Source organism: Chrysochloris asiatica, unplaced genomic scaffold, assembly GCF_000296735.1.
Source record: "Chrysochloris asiatica unplaced genomic scaffold, ChrAsi1.0 scaffold00023, whole genome shotgun sequence".
Lineage (NCBI taxonomy): Eukaryota > Metazoa > Chordata > Mammalia > Afrosoricida > Chrysochloridae > Chrysochloris > Chrysochloris asiatica.
In genome coordinates, this window is record NW_006408541.1 from 16,219,749 (window position 1) to 16,241,380 (window position 21,632).

A 21,632-nucleotide genomic window follows, 5' to 3' on the forward strand; every position below is an offset into this window, starting at 1 on the left:
AAAAAAAAAGACAGGAAAGAAAGAAAAGACCCAAATGGATGTCAGAAGAGACTCTAAAAGTTGCTCTTGAATGTAGAGAACCTAAAGTGACTGGAAGAAATGATGAAGTAAAAGAGCTGAACATTGAATTTCAGGGGACAGCTTGAGAAGGCAAAGTGTTATAATGCAACGTGCAAAGACCTGGGGTCAGAAAACCAAAAGGGAAGAGCAGGCTTTAGTTCTTTCTCAAGCTGATGGATGTTCAACCATTTGAAGAGAAACATAGAATCAAGAAGCTGTCCAATAGAAGGAAGAAGTTCGAGCTGCACCGAAGGCATTGGTGAAAAAACAAGGCTCCAGGAACGGAGAGAACACAAACAGAAAATTTTCAACAAACGGATGCATTACTGGAGGTGCTCAATTTGTTTATGCCAAGAAATTTGCAAGGGAGCTTTCCTGGCAAACTGATTAGGAGAAATCCCTATTTTTACCCATTCCAAAGAAAGGTGACCCAACAGAATGTGGAAATCATTGAATAATATCATTAATATCACATGCAAGTAAAATTTTGCTGAAGATAATTAAAAATGATTGCAGCAGTACATCAACAAGGAATTAGGGGAATTTCAAAGCAGATTCTGAAAAGGACATAGAACTAGGGCTATCACCGCTGATGCCAGATGGAACGTGACTGAAATCAGATAATACTATAAAGATGTTTACTTGTGCTTTATTGACTATGCAAAGGCGTTTGACTGTGTGGATCATAACAAACTATGGCTAACATTGAGAAGAATGGGAATCCCAGAACCCTTCATTGTGGTACACAGACCAAGAAGCACTTAGTTAGAGCAAGAGAATACTGAATGATGCATTAGACACTAATGATTAGAGAAGAGAAGAGTGGGATGACATTAAGACTATCATACAGGAAGAAAGAAAAAGGTCCTTAAAAAAACAAGGAAGAAAGAAAATACCAAAACAGATGTCAGAAGAGACTTTCTGATTTCCTTAAAACCAAGAAAGGTGTGTGTGGGTGTGTGGGGAGGCAGGGTTGTATTCTTTCACCATACACCATAACATTTCACCATGCCAGTCTGTTTCCATAAAGATGCTGAGCCAATAATCTAAGAAACTGGATTATATGAAGAAGAATGTGGCATCAGGATTGGAGGAAGATTCATTAACAACCTGAGATATGTAGCTGGCACAGCATTGCTTGCTGGAAGTGAAGAAGACTTTAAGTACTTACTGATGAAGACCCAAGACTACCGTCTTTAGAATGGAACTGGACCAATAAGTAACATCGTGATAAATAGAGAAAAGATTGAAGTTTCCAAAGACTTCATTTAACTTGGACCCATAATCAACACTCATATTGCATTAGGCAAATCTGCTGCAAAAGCCCTCTTCCAAGTGCTAAAGAGTAGAATTTACTTTGAGGACTAAGGTATGTCTGACTATGGTATTTTCAATTGCCTAATATGCATGTGAAAGTTGGACAATGAGTTAGGAAGACTGTAGAAGAATTGATGCATTTGAATTATGGTGTTAGTGAAGCATATCAGAAGTACCACGAACTGACACAAGTATGAACAAATCTGTTTCGGAAGAAATATGGCTGGATTGCTCCTTAGAGGCTAGGATGGCGAGACTTCATCTCTTGTACTTTGGACATGTTGTCAGGAAGGAGCAGTCTCGGAGAACAACATGCTTGGTAAAGTGGAGGCTCAGTGAAAAAGAGGAAGACTCTTAAGGCGATGGACTGATACAGTGGTTGCAAACATAGGCTCAAACATCACAATTGTGAGGCTGGGGCAGGACCGCATGTATAATGTTTCGTTCTGTTGTGCATCAGATGGTTGTGAGTCAGAACTGACTAGAGAGTAACTGACAACAGCAACAATATGGCAACCTGGTGGCGCAGTGCTTTAAGTGCTCGGCAGCTAATAGAAAGGTTGATGGTTTGACTTATCAGTCACTCTATGGGAGAAAGATGTGGTATTTCACTTCTGTAAAGACCTCTGTGTAGGCAACCCTATAGAGCAGTATGAAACGACCAGCCGTTCTGTGGGAGAAAGATGAGGCTTTCTGTTCCCGTAAAGATTTACAGCTTTGGAAATGTTGTGCAGGGTCACTATGAGTTCGAACCAACTTCACAGCACTTAACAACAACAACAACTGTCCTTATAGGGCTCCTTTGACTTGGAATAGCCTGGGCGATGGGTTTGGGTTTGATTTTCTACGGCAACCCCAAATACAGACTACATTTCTCAGGTTCCCTTGCAGTTAGATGTGGCTATGTGATCAAGTTCCAGAAAATGAGATATGAACAGAAGAGATGAGTGCACCCTCTGGCTCTGGCCCTAAAAAGAGAAGTGGTACACTCCCTTGTCTCATTTGCTCTTCTCACTTGTATGGGAAGAATGGTGGACCGATGATGAACCATTTGAAAATTTGAAATGAGGACACTTTTCAGGGAAAGGCAGCGAATGAAAGAAGAAAAAGACTGGGTCCCTGGGCTGCAGAGCAGCTTTGTTAACTGTCGCTGTTATGTCTGAATTGTTGGGTGCAAGAGAAATCAATGTTTTCTTGTTTAAGTTACTGCTAGGTGAGGTACTGCAGGAAAATGCACTGGACCGCAAGGTCAGTTTGAATCACAAGGTCAGTGGGAAAAACTCACCAGCCGCTCTATGGAAACCCCATAAAGGGTCGCTATGAATTGCAACCGATTTGATGACACTTAACAAGATGTCAAAGACTTCATTTTGCTTGGTTCCATAGTCAATATTCACTAGAAGCAGCAGTCAAGAACTCAAATGACATATTGCATTAGGCAAATCTGCTGCAAAAGGCCTTTGAAAGTGTTAAAGAGCAAAGATTTTATAAATTTGAGAACCAAAATGCATCTGACCCAAGGCATGGTATTTTCAATTGCCTCATATGCGTGTGAAAATTGGACAGTGGAAAAGGAAGACCATATTTGAGTTATGGTGTTGGAGAAGAATATTAAGAGTATCATGGACTGCCAGAAGAACAAACAGATCTGTGTTGAAGAAGTACAGCTAGGATGGCAAGACATTATCTTTCATATTTTGGATATGTTTTCAGGAAGGACCAGTCCCTGGAGGAGAACATTATGCTTGGTAAATGGAGGGTCAGCGAAAAAGACCCTCAGTGAGATGGACTGACATAGCTGCTGCAGCAGCAATGGAGTCAGTGTAACCACCATTGTGAGGATGGCGCAGGGTTACTGTGCATGCGCCACGAGTCAGAAGCAACGCAACAGCATCTAACAACAACTTTGAGTCTCTCTTAGAGTTGCCAGACTTAACAAATACAAAACCCTCATTTTTCACCTTAGCATGCGCTGGGTAAAGAGCAGAAAACTTAGAAGAGAAATGAAGGCAGCACTTTTGTTTCCCCTTGAGATGCTGGGGGCAGGCAGGGAGGCAGAGCTGGTGGATACGTCTGGGGTCTGACTCAAATTCTCTCCTGGTCTCTTGGCTTTCTTCCCTTCCCTGTCTCACTTTCTTCTCTGCATCTGGTGCTTCCTGGTTCATCTCCCATTTAAACTACCTGCCTCAGGGTCTGTTTCTGGTACAAACCCAGTAGAAAGAACAGCATGAACAAATACCCCTAGACAACAGGCTCGAGGACACATTTCTCCCCATACATATTTGTAAAAACCACGCCCACTGCCGTTGAGTGATGCCAACTTATAGCATCTCTATAGGACAGCTCTTGGCTGCTAATGAAAAGATTGGTGCTTTGAGCCCACTAGCTGCTCTGTGGAAGAAAACACCTGGCAATCTGTTCCCATTAAGATGATAGCCTTACAGAAAAGATTAAAAAAGTAGAGGACAATAAATGGTGGTGAGGATGTGGAGAGACTGGAACGCTCCTGCATTGCTGGTGGGACTGAAAAATGGTCCAACCTCTCTGGAAAGCAATATGGCGCTTCCTCAGAAGGTTGGAAATAGAAATACCTTATGATTTAGCAATTCCTCTACTTGGTACTTACCCACAAGAAAGATGAGCCATAACACGAGTAGATATATGCACATCAATGTTCATAGCAGCACTATTTACAGTAGCATAAAGATGGAGACAGCCTGAGGGCCCATAAATGGAAGAATGGATAAACAAACTGTGGTACCTACACACATGGAATATTATGCTACCTTGAAGAATAACAAAGAAGCTGTAAGCTACCACATAACATGGATAAACCTTGAGGACATTATGTTGAGTGAAATTAGTCAGTCACAAAAGGAGAAATACTGCATAGGACCACTACTGTAAAAGACTAAGAAAAAGAACCCATACTAAAAGGGGAAAAAACCCCCAAAAAACAGAAGACAGCCTTGGACATCTTATGGGGCAGTTTGACTCTCCTATATTGGCTGCTATGAATAGAATCTTTGCGGAAGTTGGTGAGTTTCAAGTACCGACCTTTCAGTTAGCAGCTGAGCACTTAACCACGTTGCCACTTGTACAATGGAGACTAATTGTACAATGGCCTCATGGTCTCCTAGGGCCTTTAAGTTCTGACCTCCTTTGGTTCTGTAACTCTAGGATTAAGTGTTGGAACTCAGGCATCAATGGGGCCTGGGAGATTATGTAAACGGGTTACACAGGCCAGGTAGGAGTGTGATGGGCTGGAGAGCATGTACCCCCTCTAACAAGAGCCCTCCGCTACCGAGATTCTATGATTGTTGCCACCTGTGAATGCAGAGCTGCCAAACGTCCTAATTTTTCAAGAAGAGCTGGAAACCTTGATTGTTTTGGTCTGTGCAATATCCTGATTTTTTAAATGTTGGCCACAAATTCACATTTTTTTTTCAAACACTTTAGAGCCAAACAAAAATGTCTGTAGGCTGAATTTGGCTTGTGGCCACCAGTGAGAAACTTGTCTGGTACTTTTCTCCTTGCCCCCTTCTTTCATTTAACAAATATTTACTTGACACTCCTATGTGGGAGGCACTGTTCCATGCCCTGGGGATAAAGGAATGAACAAACAAGAAAAACAAGTCCCTGCCCTCACACTGCTTACAGTCTCGAGGACTGTTCTGATTCACTCATGCAACAAATATTTACTGAGCCATTCTGCCCTATGCACTATGCTGGGTTGGGTAACACAGCCCATGATCTCCGCCCTCGTGGTTCTCATTGTTTAGAGGAGACATGACCAGTGCAAAATTGCAATAGAAATGAAAAATACAGTTACGGGAAGAAATGTAGTTTAGATGTGGAGAGGGTAGCTAGGTAAGTCCTCATGGAGGAAGCTACATGAGAACTGAAAGATAAAGAACATTCTAGAACATTCTAGATTACAGCAGAGGCTTCCATTGTCCCATACTCCACGTCTTCCTAGATGCCACCATTCCTATACATGTAGAGACTTTGTATTGCTAGTGCCTGTGATTCCCTGCCCTAGGGATTTCTTGGAGTAGGTTAGGAATGAGAACTATAAACACTGGGAGAAATCCTCAGCCCACAATGGGAGAAAATTGGTCAGTAATATCCTAGCTCCCTCACCACTCGGGTGGGTCAACTCTGAGGTGTGTTTGACATGAGTCTTCTTCCAGAAGTTTCCCCCGGACCTGAGCCCAGTAGTTCATAGGAGCTGACTGTGCAACTTGTACTGGCTGCCTTCCCATCCGGTCTCATGTTCCCCATCTGCACTGGTGTAGCCTGGTTCACCTCCAAATAAACGACCTGCACCTACGTCCTTGTCTCAGGGTCTGCTACTGGGTGGAACCCAGCAGAGGGAGCACCATGAACACATACCCTAACATGGGAGGGAATACGGTAGGGTGGGGGACGGAAAGACTCAGGAGGGGATGATGCTGGGGAGTAGGATAGTCACCAGCTCTTTAGGGGATGCCACTACCGAGGTTTCTGGTGTAGTGCTGTGGTTTAATGCATCAGACTGCAAAGCTGTTTGAACTGCAAAGTTGGCAGTTCAAGTTCACCAGCTGCTCCTCGATAACCCTATACAGCGTTGCTATGGGTTGGAATCGACTTAATGGCACTCGACAACAACAACAATGGAGTCCTGGTGTGGTGCTGTGAGACAATGCATCAGGCTGCAAAAGCCGTTTGAACTGCAAGGTCGGTGGTTCAAGCTCACCAGCCACTCCTCAGGAACCTTATACAGGGTCGCTATGAGTCAGAACCAACTCGATGGCACCTAACAACAACAACACGATCCAGAAGAAGTGAGCAGCTAGATGGAGTTACAGAAGTGTAGAGGAAGGTATCTCCAAGCGCAAGAAGAGTGAAGGGAAGTTTCTTAGTGGAGGTGACTTTACCTGTAATGTTAGTGCTGTCATAGCAACCTTTAGAGGGTTGTTGTTGTTGTTGTTGAGTGCCGTTGTTGTTGTTGTTGAGTGCCGTCATAGCAACCTTTAGAGGGTTTCCAAAGAACGGCTGGTGGGTTTGAACTGCGAATCTTGTGGTTAGCAGTTCAATGTTTATTCTACAGCGCCACACCAGGACCACTCAAACCTAGAGGGCACCTCACTACCACAGGCCTGCTGGGAAAGTCCACCTTTTTGCAATGGTTGTTAAGTGTACCCTGGGGTGTTTTCAGCAGCGCTTGATGAAGCCGTGTGCACTCCAAAATTACATGTTGGATTTCCCACAGGCATTGCTAGACATATTAGTGACATTTCTACACCACGAGTGATTTCTGAACCACCAACACCATTTTTATATTCTTTACACCATAACGGCAGACAATAAATCTATCTTGCTAATTATATACCCAGCTTGTTATAACCCCCATTAAAAAAACACAACAACAAAAAACCCCCCAAAACACATGAACAGCTGGAAAACCCATGAGGTGATGTCAAATCATATTTCTGGTCTCTAAACAGAAACAGGAATAGTTTCCAGTCACTGACAAGCAGCTGCCAACTTGTCACCCACCTTGCTCCTTGCTGAAATGACAATCGTTCATCTCTTAAGACTTCGCCCCTCCACCCCCAGATGTCTCCCTTGAAGAGATGGCAGATGTCTAGGGATCTTTATTGTGGTTTATTGAAAAGCCCATGGGATGAACTCAAAGAATTGGTGGAGTTAGGGTCTTTAGTAGTTGGACTCATTTTTGCATTTTTAAGGCAGTTTCAACATTTCTTCCATTAACCACTAAACAGTCAATAGCATATTTGCTCAGAATCCTAACTGATGACACCCGGACTTAATTTATTGATGATACACTTGCAAAACTGTTGTTAAGATGAATGCTGAAGCTGACAATGTCTCCCCTTGTCTTGGAAAAACAGAAGGAAAATTAAATTCATCTGCCGGACACACTAACATAAACAAGCACCTATCACATTCCCTCCCATCTTAGGGTATGTGTTTTAAAGCTAGGAGGTTTTTGGCTGAGGTGTATCCTAACCCTCTTAGCAGAGAAACTGCTGACAACAAAGGCCTTATGTCCTATCAAGTTGTGTCGAACGCTTCATGTGTTGAAAGAAAAGGCATAGGAGACAATAGATGAGGAGCTAATTAAATTTTCATGTGTCAAAGGAAGATTCCATAGTCTTCAAACTCAAGCTGACCCAAAGGGAAAGCATTGTTGCAGAAGCTGCTTCATAATCAACTGCCCCCACAATTCTCAGGACATACTGGTTGGACAGACTGGCATGTTGGAAAGGAAATAAAAAAACAAGAAAGAAAGACAAACTAGATCCTTACCTTCCCGTATCTGGATGCAAATGTTCCCGTGAGTAAGGAGTGAAAAATAATTATTGTCTCATCCAAGTCCCACACGAATACACGCTGTGATGAAAGAGGAAGAGAATGGAGACAAATGAGCTCGCTTGCATCTGACTTAATGTCTGCAGAAATTAATTCCCTTGGAGGAGAAAGAGGCCTTGAGAAATGCTATCTTTAAGTTATTAAACATGCGGCTTGCTGCCACGTCATTGAGTCCCCTTCCAACCTCATCTGTGAAAGCATATTCAGATGGCCAATTTCTGGACTCCCAGCAGCCTTGTGGAACCAAGAAGCTGATTCTTGCCTGACATAGAAAAACTTTGAAAAGGAGCGATTCAATCCAAAAACAACAATAAAAATCATAAAACTCATTGGACAAAATGAAATAACTACTATTTCACACTTAGTCGTGGCCTCTGCTCCAACCACGTTTGACCATTTCTGTTTTGGCAATTTGGATGATTACTTCCATAACTTATACTTTTACATACATATACCTTCACTTCTCGATTTGCCAACTTTAGACACTATCTTTTGAGTGGGTACTCTGAAAAATATGAGGATTTAGCTCATGGGAACCTTCTTCCAGTTTGCACATACGTGAGCTCCTCTCTCCTCAGTTCCCTCGCCTTTGGGCATTATCTTTTAGCTAAAACGCACTGGAATTGAGTCAATTCCAGCTCACAGCAACCCTGTAGGCCAGAGCAGGGTTGCTTCATAGGATTTCCAAGGAGGCAAATGATTATGGAAATAGATGGCCTCATCTTTTGCTCTTGAAGCAGCTGATGGGTTCGAACCACTGACCTTTCAGTTAGCAGTCCAATGCTTAACCCACTGTGTCACCAGTGCTCCTTATAGTAAACCCACATGGAAGATCTGGGTACTGGTGGCTCTCTCCTTCGCCCTTTCCTTTTGCATTACTAACATGGGTAAACTTTGGTTTGTACATTTGGCTTTGTAACTATAAGGACATCGTCCATGTTCTGTCTATACGTTGATTTCAAAAGTTGATAGTCAGTGAAGAGCATTTACATCTTGTGATTATCCTTGCTTACTTCAGAACAAGAAATGTGGTAGGATTCCACTTGCTTATCTCAGTGCCCAACGTCATAATCCTAGAGCCACTTTATTTCCATCAAGGCCATTTGTATTTCCATTTCATTAACAACTCCAAATTTATTCATAGTTAAATCTATAAAACTATGGCTTTTTATTTTTGCTGAGGTTTATTAATTGCTTTTACCATTTCTTGTTTGCAGGAATGTATTTTCTCTGTGACCTCAAGTTCAGCCACACCTTCTGAAGCACAGGATCTCTATCCTAGAGACATCCATTCTCTGTTACAAAACTCTGTAAAGTGGGCTAAGTGACCTTCTGGGTCACTAAATACCCAGAACTCCCAAGAGCACCCTTTACTACATTTCTGGGCCAGATCCAATGGCCTTTGGACCTCAAGTGTCCTCTCTTGGATTTCTACCTAGTTACACTTGAGTACATTCTAAGTTACTCCTTCTGAAAGAGTTTATAACAAATAATCTTTCTGAAATTTTGCACAGCTGATAGCTTTACCCTGCTCTACAATTCTTTGGGTATAGAATTATACCATTAAAAGACTGTCCTCTAGATCTTCGAAATAATTCCGCCATTGTCTTCTAGTGTTCAGTGTGTGGATGAGAAGTGTGATAATTCGCTAATCCTCAATCCTTTAATAAAGTTTTTCCCTTTTCTAGGATTTTTTTTTTAGGGTCTTTTCTTTGCACTTGTTATCCTCAAAGCCATGAGGATATACCTAGATATGTTCTTTTTTTCATTCAAAACGTTTAGTACTTGAGAATTTCAGTCCAGTATCTTGCATCTTTCTATATAGCCTGGGAATTTTAAATGTTCTTATTTCTTTAAATAATTCCTTCTCATCTTTTCAACTGTTCTCTCTGGAATTTCTAATTGTCAAATATTGGATCTTTTAGATTGATACACTATCTCTTATCCTTTAAAAAATATTATTTATATTTTTGATCTATATTCTGGGAGACGTCTTAAAATTTCTCTTCCCTTTTATTACACTTTTGATTCTCACAGTCATTGTTAAATTTTCCAATAAGTCTTTCTTTTTCTCCATGTGTTTATTTCCTAATAGCGCCCACTGCTTGTTTTTTGCTAAGTTCTCTGTTTCTTAAATGACCTCTCTGCCAATCTACTCTGTTTACTTAGTTTGACTTTAATCTTTCATACTGTTGGTTTTCCTGGTGATCACTGCCTTTGCTTTATTTTATTGCATCATTGCTGCTGAGAATGTACACAGCAAAACAGACACCAATTCAGCCACCTGACCATGTACATTTCAGTGACATGATTACTGTCTCTGTATTACACAATCACCCTCACTCTCACTCTTCTGAATTGTTTCTCCCAAGTCAACACACACTCACTGACCTCTCAGGGTCCTGTCTAGTCAGTCACTGGATGGCAATCCCATGTACAGAGTTCTTAAAAGAGCACAATGCCCAAGAAAGACATTGTTTACTAGTTAAGCTAAACTATTGTTCAGGAACTGATAGCGTAATGGTTACGAGGTGGGCTGCTAACTTCAAGTTCAGCAATTGCAGCTGTTCCATGGGAGAAAGATGATGCTTTCTGCTCCTAAAAAGATTCACAACCTTGGAAACCCTATGCAGGGCCACTATGAGTCAGAACTAACTCCACGATACACTGCTGCCACCACCAAACTGTTGTTGGATTTTAAGGAGACCCTAGGGAATATTTTTGCTGTAAGGTGTAAAGTGGTGATCCTTGTTTTAGGAACAAAGGATCTGTGTCACTGATGGAAGGCGAGGAGGCAAATGTATCTCCTGGGGCTCCATCTTGAGCAGCCATCTGTTTTTATAAAAAAAAAGTTTTATTGTGAATTATGTGATAGTTTACATGAGAGACTATTAGTTTTACATTCATCCTATCGTATATCATTACCTTGCCAAGGTTACAATCCCCTCCATGCATCATTAACCAACCAAAGGGTATACCCTGCAAGCCTGTCCTCCAGTCATCAGCACACAGTCTCTCTCCCTCTCTGGGTCTAGAGTTCCCGGCTGCTCCATCTCTCCATGTCATCATCTCTGCCTCCATCTCTGGTGTTACTGTTTCTCTGGGTAGGGTCCTACACTCTGCTTTTCTCTCTTGATGGTCCCAGGGACCTCCGCTCCTAGACTGCAAGTCAATCACGCCCCTCCTTTTGCTACAAAATGTCTACCTTTACATTTCCAACCCTCACAATCAGTCCTCATAATAATTATTCACTATTGTGCCACTTGAGTGCTATCCCCATTTCCTTTCAACAGCCCCACCCAGAGAGATTGGATACTACTCAGTGGAGATTCTACCTTTCTCTGCACCCTCTGGACCTAGGCTCCCTCTTGAAAGCTTGTAAGCCAGTCACTTCTCGCCTTTGTAAACCCCTCCCCCCAACCCCTCCCTCCAATTTTGGGTAGCCAATGTCCAAGTTGCTCATCCCTGTCTACTCTGTGTATAGAGGGGGTGGGAATGATCCTCACTGTAAAGATTTAGTCCCTCTTTTGAGCTACTGCATCCATAGGTGTAGATCAGGTTCCTCAAATTGTATCAGATTACCCTTTTTTCTCTCTTATTTCTTCTTCTAGTTGAGCTCTGATCATCCAGTCTTTGATGCCAGGTCGAGTGGGTATTATCTGCAAGTGTGGGTGTTCTTGTGCATATGACGTGGCCATCTTTTAAACTCTGTGCAAGTCAATGCCTGTACTGACATCTGGTATTTACCATGCCTCTAAAAGTAGTGCTGTGTGGTGTCTGGAAGGACAAAAGGTCACTTCGCATCTCAGCTGTTGTCTAGTTGACGCTGACTCATGACGACTATGTATGACAGAAAGAAACGGTGCCTGGTTTGTGACCCCTTCATGATTGCTGGTATGTTTGAATCCACTGTTGAAGTTATGGTGGGCTCCCTCATTTCACGGACCCTCTGCTTTACTAACCATGATGTTCTTTTCTGGTTCGGGTCTTACCCAATGACGTGTCCAAAGAAATTAAGTTGAAATCTCACCATGCTGGCTTCTGAAGAGCATTCTGGGTATATTTCTTCTCAGGCTGTTTTGTTCATTCTTTTAAACGTCCATGGTATATTTAATATGCTTTGTTAACACCACAGCTTGAACACATAGATTCCTCTGTCTTTGTTTTTCATCATCCAACTTTCATATGCATATGAGGTGCTAGAAAAGACCATGGCTTGGGTCAGAAGCACGTCAGTCCTCAAAGTGATATCTTTGCTTTTTCAAACTTTGTTGTTGTTGTTGTTGTTAAGTGCCATCGAGTCGGGTCCGACCCATAGCGACCCTGTACAGGGTTTCCGAGGGTGTAAATCTTTACGGGAGTAGAAAGCCTCATCTTTCTCCCGCGGAGCGGCTGGTAGTTTCGAACCGCTGGCCTTAAGGTTCGCAGCCCGATTCGTAACCACTACGCTATCTTTTCAGCATATTTATCCAATGCAATCAATACATTATTGGATTTCTTGACTGATGCTTCCAGGGATGCTGATAGTTGATCCATAATCTTGTTGATGCCAAATTCTAGTTGGATCAATGATCATGAATTTTAAAATATAGTTATATTTATGTGTCTGCATGTGCTGGATCACAACATCAAATATATTTCTTGTTATGTGTCATGGTTGAAAAAGTTTGGAAACCACTGCTTTCAAGTGAGTGGCTTCTGGGCTTCACACATTCTTAGTCCTGACTTATCTGAACTGACTAGGTTGGATTAGTTCAATTTAGAAACTTCAATAATATATGTATTTTTAAACCAGTGAATATTTTCAAAGTTAGTGCAGACTCCATTTACTTATTATATCCCCTGTGGGGAAGGAGGCCTGCCTCTTCACCATTGTACCCCACCACTCTAGTACCAACCCTCGTCCTTGGTCTATAGGTGATCCTACTTCCCAGTCCACCATTTTTTGGGGCAGGGTTGATCCCTAACCCTAGCTGACTCAGAGGTATATTTAGGGAACTTAAAATTGGAAGACCAGAAAGCAATTCATTGTCTTTGGGTAGCTGTTGGTAGCCAAGTTGGGTCAGCTGATATGAAGGACCAAGGAAGTCAGTGGGTAGGAGGTGATGGGTAGAAAGAAAAGTCAATGTTTCTCCAGGTCTTGGTTTCAAGTGGGAGCAAAGTGGTAGGGGGGCCCAGAGGAGAAGAGCTGTGCCCAACCACCAGTAGTTGGGGTCAGTGTTGACACTGTGGTCTGGACATTCTAGCACCTTCACTGTGGCATTGTGGGAAAAACAGCAGGCCCACATCCCCTTGCCTCTGTCTATTTGCTGGTCTCAGTACCCTTCCAATATTCTGCTATCCCCCTGCCCTTGGGTTCTCAGACAGTCCCTGTAGCCTTAAAATAAATTCTGCTATTTCACTTAAAAGCTAGCTCAGGTTGGTTTCTGGCACCTATAGTTGAAGGATTTTAACTAATACAGGCTCAGAATTCACCTCCTTTCCATTTTCCTACATAATTTCACTCTTAGGAGCACTGGCCATTAGCAAAACTGCCAAAGACTTAAGAGGTGCGACCCATGCAAGTCCTTTCTGCTGACATTAAGCACAGGAGTGAAACATGGCTCACACCTTTTCAATGGTCCTTGCCCAGTGGTACTTATTCTGGAATTGAGAAGCAGATGTTTCCAGAATAATATCACCCCATAATCTCCAACTTCCACACTGAGCCCCCCTTCCCAAGCACAGTTTAACAGAAACATGCCTCTCCACCCCCACCATCCTCTACTGTGAGTAGAAACTGTGTTAGATGACTTTAATTCTTTTTGAAATATGAATGCTTGTGTGGCCGTCTGTGTTTTTCATAGCTTTGCAATTTCAAGATGGTAGTAAAGCCTCAGGAATATGGCAGAGCAGAAAGCAAACATAACCTGAAGTCAATGAATTGTCTTCCAGCCTTTTGAAAAGATCCAAACCCACTGAAGGGATTATGCAAGGCCTCCTTGATGAAGTGAGGTGAAGGCTTTAAGAATTAAAGGAAAAGAAAGAACAGAATCCCTCGGGCTGAGACTGGTTCCATGGGTGGTGAGACTTGCTTGATAGCAGGTTGCTGGGGTGGATGAAGACTTTAGGAACAGACCAAGTATGTTGGACAGATGTGAGCGCCTACATAGTTCACATCTGCTAGGACAACTGAGCAGGTCTTAGCCATAAACAGTTGGTCCTGCCATATTGGTGGATACTGGTGAAGTATCACATGCCCTAGTGGTGGACCTTTGCTGTTTGGTTCTCCAGGGTCCATCCCCCCATCTTCTGTTAAGAATGCTCTGGTTTTCTTTTCCCATTATGTGCTGCCTTGGTGGAAGTGTCAATCAAAGTTAGGCATAAGAATCAAGCCATGCCAGTGGGATGCTCTCTCTTTGGCACCAGAATCAAAAATGGTTCACACTGAACTCTGAAGATGCCCTGAATTCCTTAGGTTGCTTTTATTTCTAAACCTGCTTTAAGACTTCCTCCCAGGCCCATTTCTTCCAATAAACTCTTGTCTGCTTCAGTAACAAAAATGGATTTCTGTTGCTTGCAACCAAAGACCAATAGCTAATATTCCAAGGTTCTGGGCTTCAACAAGGATCCTTATGTTCAGTGCATGGTATGGAAACCCCAGAGCCGGTATAGATTTTAACTGATCACTTTAGGTTGAGGAAGGCAACAGTGACCCAGAGAGTGGAGATTAGTAGATTCTTAGATGATTCTGAGAGTTGAGGTGGTCCAATAAGGAGATGGGATTTCCTGATATAATGAGGACGCAGACTCAATATTATGTTCATTTTAAGGAAGTGATGAAAATGATATTTCTTAGCATATTGGAGTTTGTGGCCTTTGTAATGGCTACCTGGATTATGTTGCTGCTATTGTTGGTGTTGTTAAGTTCTGACTCATAAGAACCCTGTATGGGGTTTCCAACTACCCACTTTGCAATTCAAATCGACCTTGTGGTCCAGTGCTTACCCTACAGTGCTACACCTATTGTTGTTGTTAAGTGTGGTCAAGCACTACACCTATACAACAGGGTTGTAAATTAGGATGTGATGAGAGAATGCACTAGGATTTTTTGGCACTGACCCAGGCTTTGTCAACACGAATCCATATACCCATGGCCCACTTAAACCAACAAATGACTACCTTTTTACCTTTTCCAGGGAAGCATAACCCAGTGAATTTGCCATTTTTCTCCCCTGACAGAGAATGGTATATATATATATTTATTTATTGTTCTGTTGAGCATAAGGTTGCTACAAGTTGGTACCGACTCAATGGCACCTAACAACAACAATAACATCTTGCCTATAAAGAGCTCTGGTAGCGTAGTGATTGTGAGTTGGGTTGCTAGCCTCAAATTCAGTAGTTCGAAACTATGAGCCGGTTCACGGGAGAGCGATGAGGCTTTCTGCTTCCATAAAGATTTACAGCCTCAGAATCCCTACGCAGGGTCACTATGGGTTGGAACCGACTCCACAGCCCACTACTACCAACCCACCATCTTGTCTATGTTCCCACTATGTTTCCTCGTGCCTCTTCCACCTATGGTGGCATTTTGTTTTTTTGTATGTTTGTTCAGGAAAATGTCTGTGCTTGATGAATAATCCTACACTTGCTTTGTCACAAACAGTGGGGCTTGAGATTGAAGGGTTTTCAAAGCTTCCAGGAGATCCCAAGCTTAGACTAGATCTCAGAAACTCAGAAGCACAGGCAAGTATGAATACTCATCTGATCTAGCCTCCTGCTTAGGCATCGCCACCCCACCAATTGAAGATTTCAGGTGGTTTAAATATACAGTCAGGGTAAGAACCCCTGTGAGCCATAAGGAAAGGCTCCTGCCCTGTGAACTTCTTTACCAGGGGCTCTAAAGGTGAGCTCTAGAACCCAGTAGCATTCCCAGGGAACTAGTTATAGAAACGGAAACTCTCAGGCCGCACCTTAAACCTACAGAACCAGAAACTCTGAGGGTGGGGCCCAGCCAATCTGGTTTTCAAAAGTCTTCCAGGTGATCTGGAGGCTGCTCAAGTTTGAGAACTATTGTTGTTTTACTACCTTTCGGGGGTCACTTTTTTCTGGCCCAGTCAGTTCACCATGCTTCTTGAAATCTACTCTAATTGTCTCTTGCTTCACCTTAAGTGCTCTTTGGTCTGGCAATGTGGTCTGTGAAACCAAAGACCAGCTCTCCTGTTCAGGCCACAGACAGGATGACACCAACCACGTGAAGAAGGGGCTGCTGGGAGTTACCTCGATCTCACTGTCCCCAGCAGGGGAGGGGTCACTGCTCCGCTTGGACCGGCCTCGGAGCTTCCCATCTGAGGCCCGATGGGACCTGTCTGAGTCTCCTTCTTTTGCTGGTGTAGACGGTCCATTATGCGTGCTATATTCACCTGGAGTAAGAAAGAGGAGAGGGACATGTCAAAAGCTTTGCTGGTTTCTCCTGCTAGGAAATATTACACCAGCATTGTCGAATTCCAAAGTGGGGGCACAAACCCACCAGCTGCTCCACGGGGGAAAGATGAGGCTTTCTGCTTCTGTAAAGATTTACGGAAATCCTATATTAGGGTCACTATGGGTAGTTGGAATAGACTTGGTGGATTTTTTTTTTTTTTTGGGGGGGGTATTGTTGTTAGCTGCTGTTGAATGAATTCTGACTTATGGCAACCCTGTGTGTGCAGGGTTTTCCATTTCAAGGCTGTGCCCTTTCAGAAGCAGTGTCATGCTTTCTTTTAAGTCACAGTTGGGTGGATCTGAACCAAACTTTGAGCACTTACCCATATATATACACCATTCAGGGACGCCAAAGACTTAAGGCAAAGATCCAGTCCCTTCAATTTCACATTCATCATCATTCATTCATGCAATAGGTATTTATTTATTGAGTAGGAGCTGTTCCAGCTACTGGGAATACGCCCTGGTCCTCAAAGCACTTAAATTCTAGTGAAAGGAGAAACATTAGACAAATAAACAATATATGATATTGTCAGATAGGGACATGGGTTACAAGGAAGATGTCAATCAGAGAGAGGGGGAACAGGAAGTGTTGAGTTGCTAATTTATGGGGGGTAGTCAGGGAGGGTCTTGTGGATGAAGGAACACTGGAGTAGAGCTGAAGGAAGTGAGGGAAGGACTATGAGGGCACCCTATGATTATAGTGCATATAGTTTGGTGTTTACAACTCTGTACATCTTAAAGCCCAAGAATCCCTAGACTAACAGAAGGAAGAAAATAACGATTTATAGGTATCTGGACAGGCACTCTCTTCTGCCTCCTAAGAATACATGGAAAACACCAGAAGCTGGGAAGACAAGGAAGGGTCTCCTCCCCAACACACTTCAACAAGAGTGCAGACCTGCTGACCTCTTGATTTCACCCTCCTAAGCCTCCCTGCCATGGCGCTGTAGGATAAGCACTGAACTGCTAACCTCAAGGTTGGCAGTTCAAACCCACCTGCTGCTCCTAAACAAGATAGCTATGAGTCAGAACCGACTTGATGGTGCTGAACGACAAGCTTTCAAATAGGAGACAATAAAAATTATGTTGTTCTAAGCCACTCAGTCGGTCAGTACTTTGTTACAGCGGCTCTTAGAAAACGAACACACTCCCTAGAGATAAACTAAAGAGTCCTGGTGTTGGTTAAGCTCTAGGGTGCTCATGGAAAGATTGACAGTTCAAACCCACCTGAAGGAAAGATATGGCAGTTGGCTTTCATAAAGATGGCAGCCTTGGAGAAACTCGGGGGCAGATCTACTCTGTCCCACAGGCTCGGGATGAGTTGATTCTATGGCAATGGGTTTGGTTTGGGGTTTTGATGGTGCAATGATTAGAAGCTTGGCTGCTAACCTAAATCTACCCGGTGTCTGTGAAAGAAAGGTCTGCTGATGGCTCCCATAAAGATTAAACCAGTCTAATGCATGAGGCTGAGGGGGAACATAATTTGCCCATGACCAGTTACCGTCCAGTTGATTCTATACTTCACAGCATTTGCAATGGCTGAGATTTTAGAAGTACATTGCCAGGACTTTCTTCCGAGGTGCCTCTGAGTGAACTCAAGGCTCCAACCTTTTGGTTAGCAGCTGAGTGAATTAACTGTTTGTGCAACCTGGGGACACTTGCCAGTTACTACCCTGTACATGAATGACAGAGCCAATACTAAACTGTGGACATGACTTCTTTAGCAGAGAGGAACAAGATTGTATATCAACCTGCTGGAGCCTTAGAGGACATCCCATTCTATCTTCTCATCTTCTAGCTGTTTGTTTTAACCCCAAATTGTCCTGCTACCTCCTCTCATCTTCTCCCTTCCCATCATTTTCAGTCCTTAGATCACCGGGAGAAAATGTCTTTGTCTAAAACTACTTGGCAATGGACAAAAAAAAAAAAAAAAATTTTTTTTTTTTTTCTACGCTGGGAGGATTCTTTCCATCCAAAACTCAAGGGACTGGACTTATTTCACGTTTATAAAAGCTCTTAGCAGATGAAGGACATCCTAAGAGAAACTGAACTTTGAGTTGTCAGGATTGCTGGGACTCCTCTACCTCCCCAGCACTCTTCTCAGGATATGCCATGAGAGATTCTCAATCATTAAGGGAGCAAAGACTTTCTAATGGAGGGAGAGGACCCAGGCAGTGAGTACATTCACGATGCTTCGGTGTACCATACACAGGGGCTATCCTGACTCACGTTTGGGCTCTAAGGCTATTGTGTGCAGTTATATCTATTCTGATCTATTCTGATGCATACTGGCCCTCCAACTGCCTGTCAGTTTGTCATGCTGTGGCGGCTCGTGTGTGGCTGTGATCCTAGAAGCTATGCCACCGGTATTGTAAATACCAATAGGGTCACCCATGGTGGACACATTTCAGTCAAGCTTACAGACTAGGAAGAAGGGGAGGCAGACTACTTCTGAATTGTTAACCATTGGAAATCTGAAAGATAGTTGTGGAACACTTTCAGATACAGTGCTGGAAGATGAGCTCCTCAGGATGGAAGGCATTCAAAATACAACTGGAGAAGAGCTGCCTCTTCAAATTAGAGTTGGCCTTAATGACATGGATGCAGCGAAGCTTTCAGGACCTGCACAACTCAAAATGAGGAGAAACAGCTGTCAACATCCACTAGTAAGTGGAACGTGGAATGTATGAAGTATGACTCCAGGAAAATTGGAAGTCTGCAATTTTGAAATGGAACACATAAAGATTCATATCCTAGGCATTCGTGAGCAGTAATGGCCTACTATTGGCCATACTGAATTGGACAATCATGGTTTACTATGTCAGAAATGGCATTACATTCATTGTCAAAAAGAACATTTCAAAATCTTTCTTGAAATACAATAATAGGCTAATACCCATATACCTACAAGGAACACCAGCTAATACCACTATTATTCAAATCAACACACCAAGCACTAAAGCCAGTGATGATAAAACTGTAGAATTCTACCAAATTCTTCAGTCTGAAATTGATCAAACGTGCAATCAAGATATATTGATAATTACTGGTGATTGGAATAGGAGGGTTGGAAACAAAGAGGAAGGATCTGTATTTGGAAAACATGGCCTTGGTGATAGAAATGATCCTGGAGACCACATGATAGAATTTTGCAAGACTAGTTATTTCTTCATTGCAAATACCTTTATTTTAAAAAGAAAAGGTGACTGGACTGACTATACACCTGGATCTCACCATAGGAATCAAATTGACTGTATCCCTAGAATAAGGCAGTGGAAAAGCTCCATATCATCAGCTAAAACAAGACCTGGGGCTGACTGTAGAACTGACCATCAATTGCTCATATGCAAGTTCAGGCTGAAGCTGAAGCAAACGAAAACAAGTCCACCAGAGACAAAATATGACCTTGAACATATCCCACATGAACTTAGAGATCATCTAAGAACAGATTTGATGCATTAGACACTAACAACCGATGATCTAAAGAGTTGTGGATGGCATCAAGAACATCATACATTACATGGATAGATACACAGACTGAGCAGGTATGGGAGGGAGAGTGGGAGTTTACCCACAGATATATAAGGGTTTGAAAGAGGATGTTTGTGTATGGGTGTTCACCTTTGCTGAAAACACAACTATGAACCTGGTGGAGCATGTAAGGGACAAAATGATGAAAATGTCTTTGATATTATCAAACATCTTAAGGCGATGAGTTGCTAGGTCTGGGGGCTCAGGACCATAGTTTCTGGGGACGCCATGGTAAATTGACATAACATAGTCCACAAAGACAGTGTTCTATATGCTACTTGGATGAGTAGCGAATGGATCTTAAACGTTCATGAGCAGCCAACTACAGTGCAACTATTGGTCTCTCCATGTGTGGAGAAGAGAAGAGTGATGAAAAGTTGAAGATGTTTGGAATCAACTCGTCCAGTGGACCAACGGAACATGTGAATATCAGTCACCATGACTCTGAGAACTAGATACTGTCTGGCCACCACTACCAACTGCTCTGAAAGGGATCACATTAGAAAGTCCTGCATTGAGTGGTAGAAAATGTGGAACAAAACTCAAAACTATGAAAAAAGACTAGAATTACTGGTTAGAGAGAGACTGAAGGAGCCTGAGACTATGGCCTTTGGCCACCCTTCAGGTCTGGAATGGATCTTACCCGAATGGGCCCATTTTCAGCCAAGCATTAGATAGGTATATAGGTGGGGAACAGCATTAGTAAGGTGTGCTCACCAGAGAATGGTCAGTCATTCAAGATCAGTAGGGTAACATTTCCCTAAGGACAAAGTTGAGAAAGGATGGGAACGTGGTGGAATGGAAATAAGAACCACAGGGAGGAAGTGGGATAACTGTTGTTGTTACATGGAGCAGATTGCAATAATTGAAATGAAACAAAATGTATGATTTCTTGAATGTAAAACTGTAAATCTTCACTCAATTCACAATAAAAACGCTTTCTATTTTTTTAAAGGTTTTCCTTTAAAGGAACATACATGAAGAAAGCAAAAGGTCATTAAAAAGACAGGAGAAAATTAAAGGCCAAAGTGGATGTCAGAAGAGGCTCGAAAATTTTCTCTTGAGCACACAGAAGTTAAAGCAACAGGAAGAAATGATCAAGTAAAAGAGTTGAACAGAAAATTTCAAAGGGTGGCTTGAGAAGACAAAATTAAATATAATAAAATGTGCAAAGATCTGGAGCTAGACAACCAAAAGAGAAGATCATGCTCAGTATTTCTTAAGCTGAAAGAACTGAAGAATAAATTCAAGCCTCAACTAGAAATACTGAACAATTCTATGGGCAAAATACTGAATGATGCAGAAAGTATCAAAAGAAGATGGTAGGAATATAGAGACACTACCAAAACGAATTGGTTGATGTTCAGTCATTTCAAGAGGCACCATATAATCAAGAACTGATGTCAGAAGGAAGAAGACCAAGGAACACTGAAGGCATTGGTGAAACACGAAGCTCCATGTTCATGGCAGCACTATTCACAAAACCAAAAAGATGGAACAGCCTAGATGTCCATCAGCAGAGGAATGGTTGAACAAACTTTGGTATATGCACACAATGGAATATTACACAACACTGAAGAATAATGATGGATCTGCAAAACACTGCATCCACAGAAGAACCTGAAGAGATTATGCTGAGTAAAATGAGTTGGCGGCAAAGGGACAGATATTGTACTGTGAAAAAGCCAAGACAGGGTTCTCATTCCATATCAAACATTCTATGACGGTTACAGGGGTAGGAGGGAAGGGAGTCACTGGGTAGAGTGTGTAGACAAGAGCTAATTTGAGTGTGGGGGAAAGAAATAAAAGGAAAGGAATTTTTTTCTTCATGTACTGGGAGGGAGACAATGAATATTTATTTTCTCATCAGGACAAAC

At 42.5% G+C, this 21,632-nt stretch overlaps 1 protein-coding gene across 2 annotated transcripts in view; it reads right to left on the reverse strand.

Annotated features, from left to right (window-relative positions):
* Window positions 1-21,632, reverse strand: part of EYA2 (eyes absent homolog 2 (Drosophila)) — a 233,985-nt gene that overhangs the window by 109,494 nt on the left and 102,859 nt on the right. For both annotated transcript variants that reach the window (XM_006839219.1, XM_006839218.1), the window contains 2 exons: window positions 16,018-16,160; window positions 7,693-7,776 (listed from right to left, as the gene is read on the reverse strand). In XM_006839219.1, the coding sequence (XP_006839282.1) occupies window positions 7,693-7,776; window positions 16,018-16,160 (227 nt within the window). The remainder of the gene's footprint in view (window positions 1-7,692; window positions 7,777-16,017; window positions 16,161-21,632) is intronic.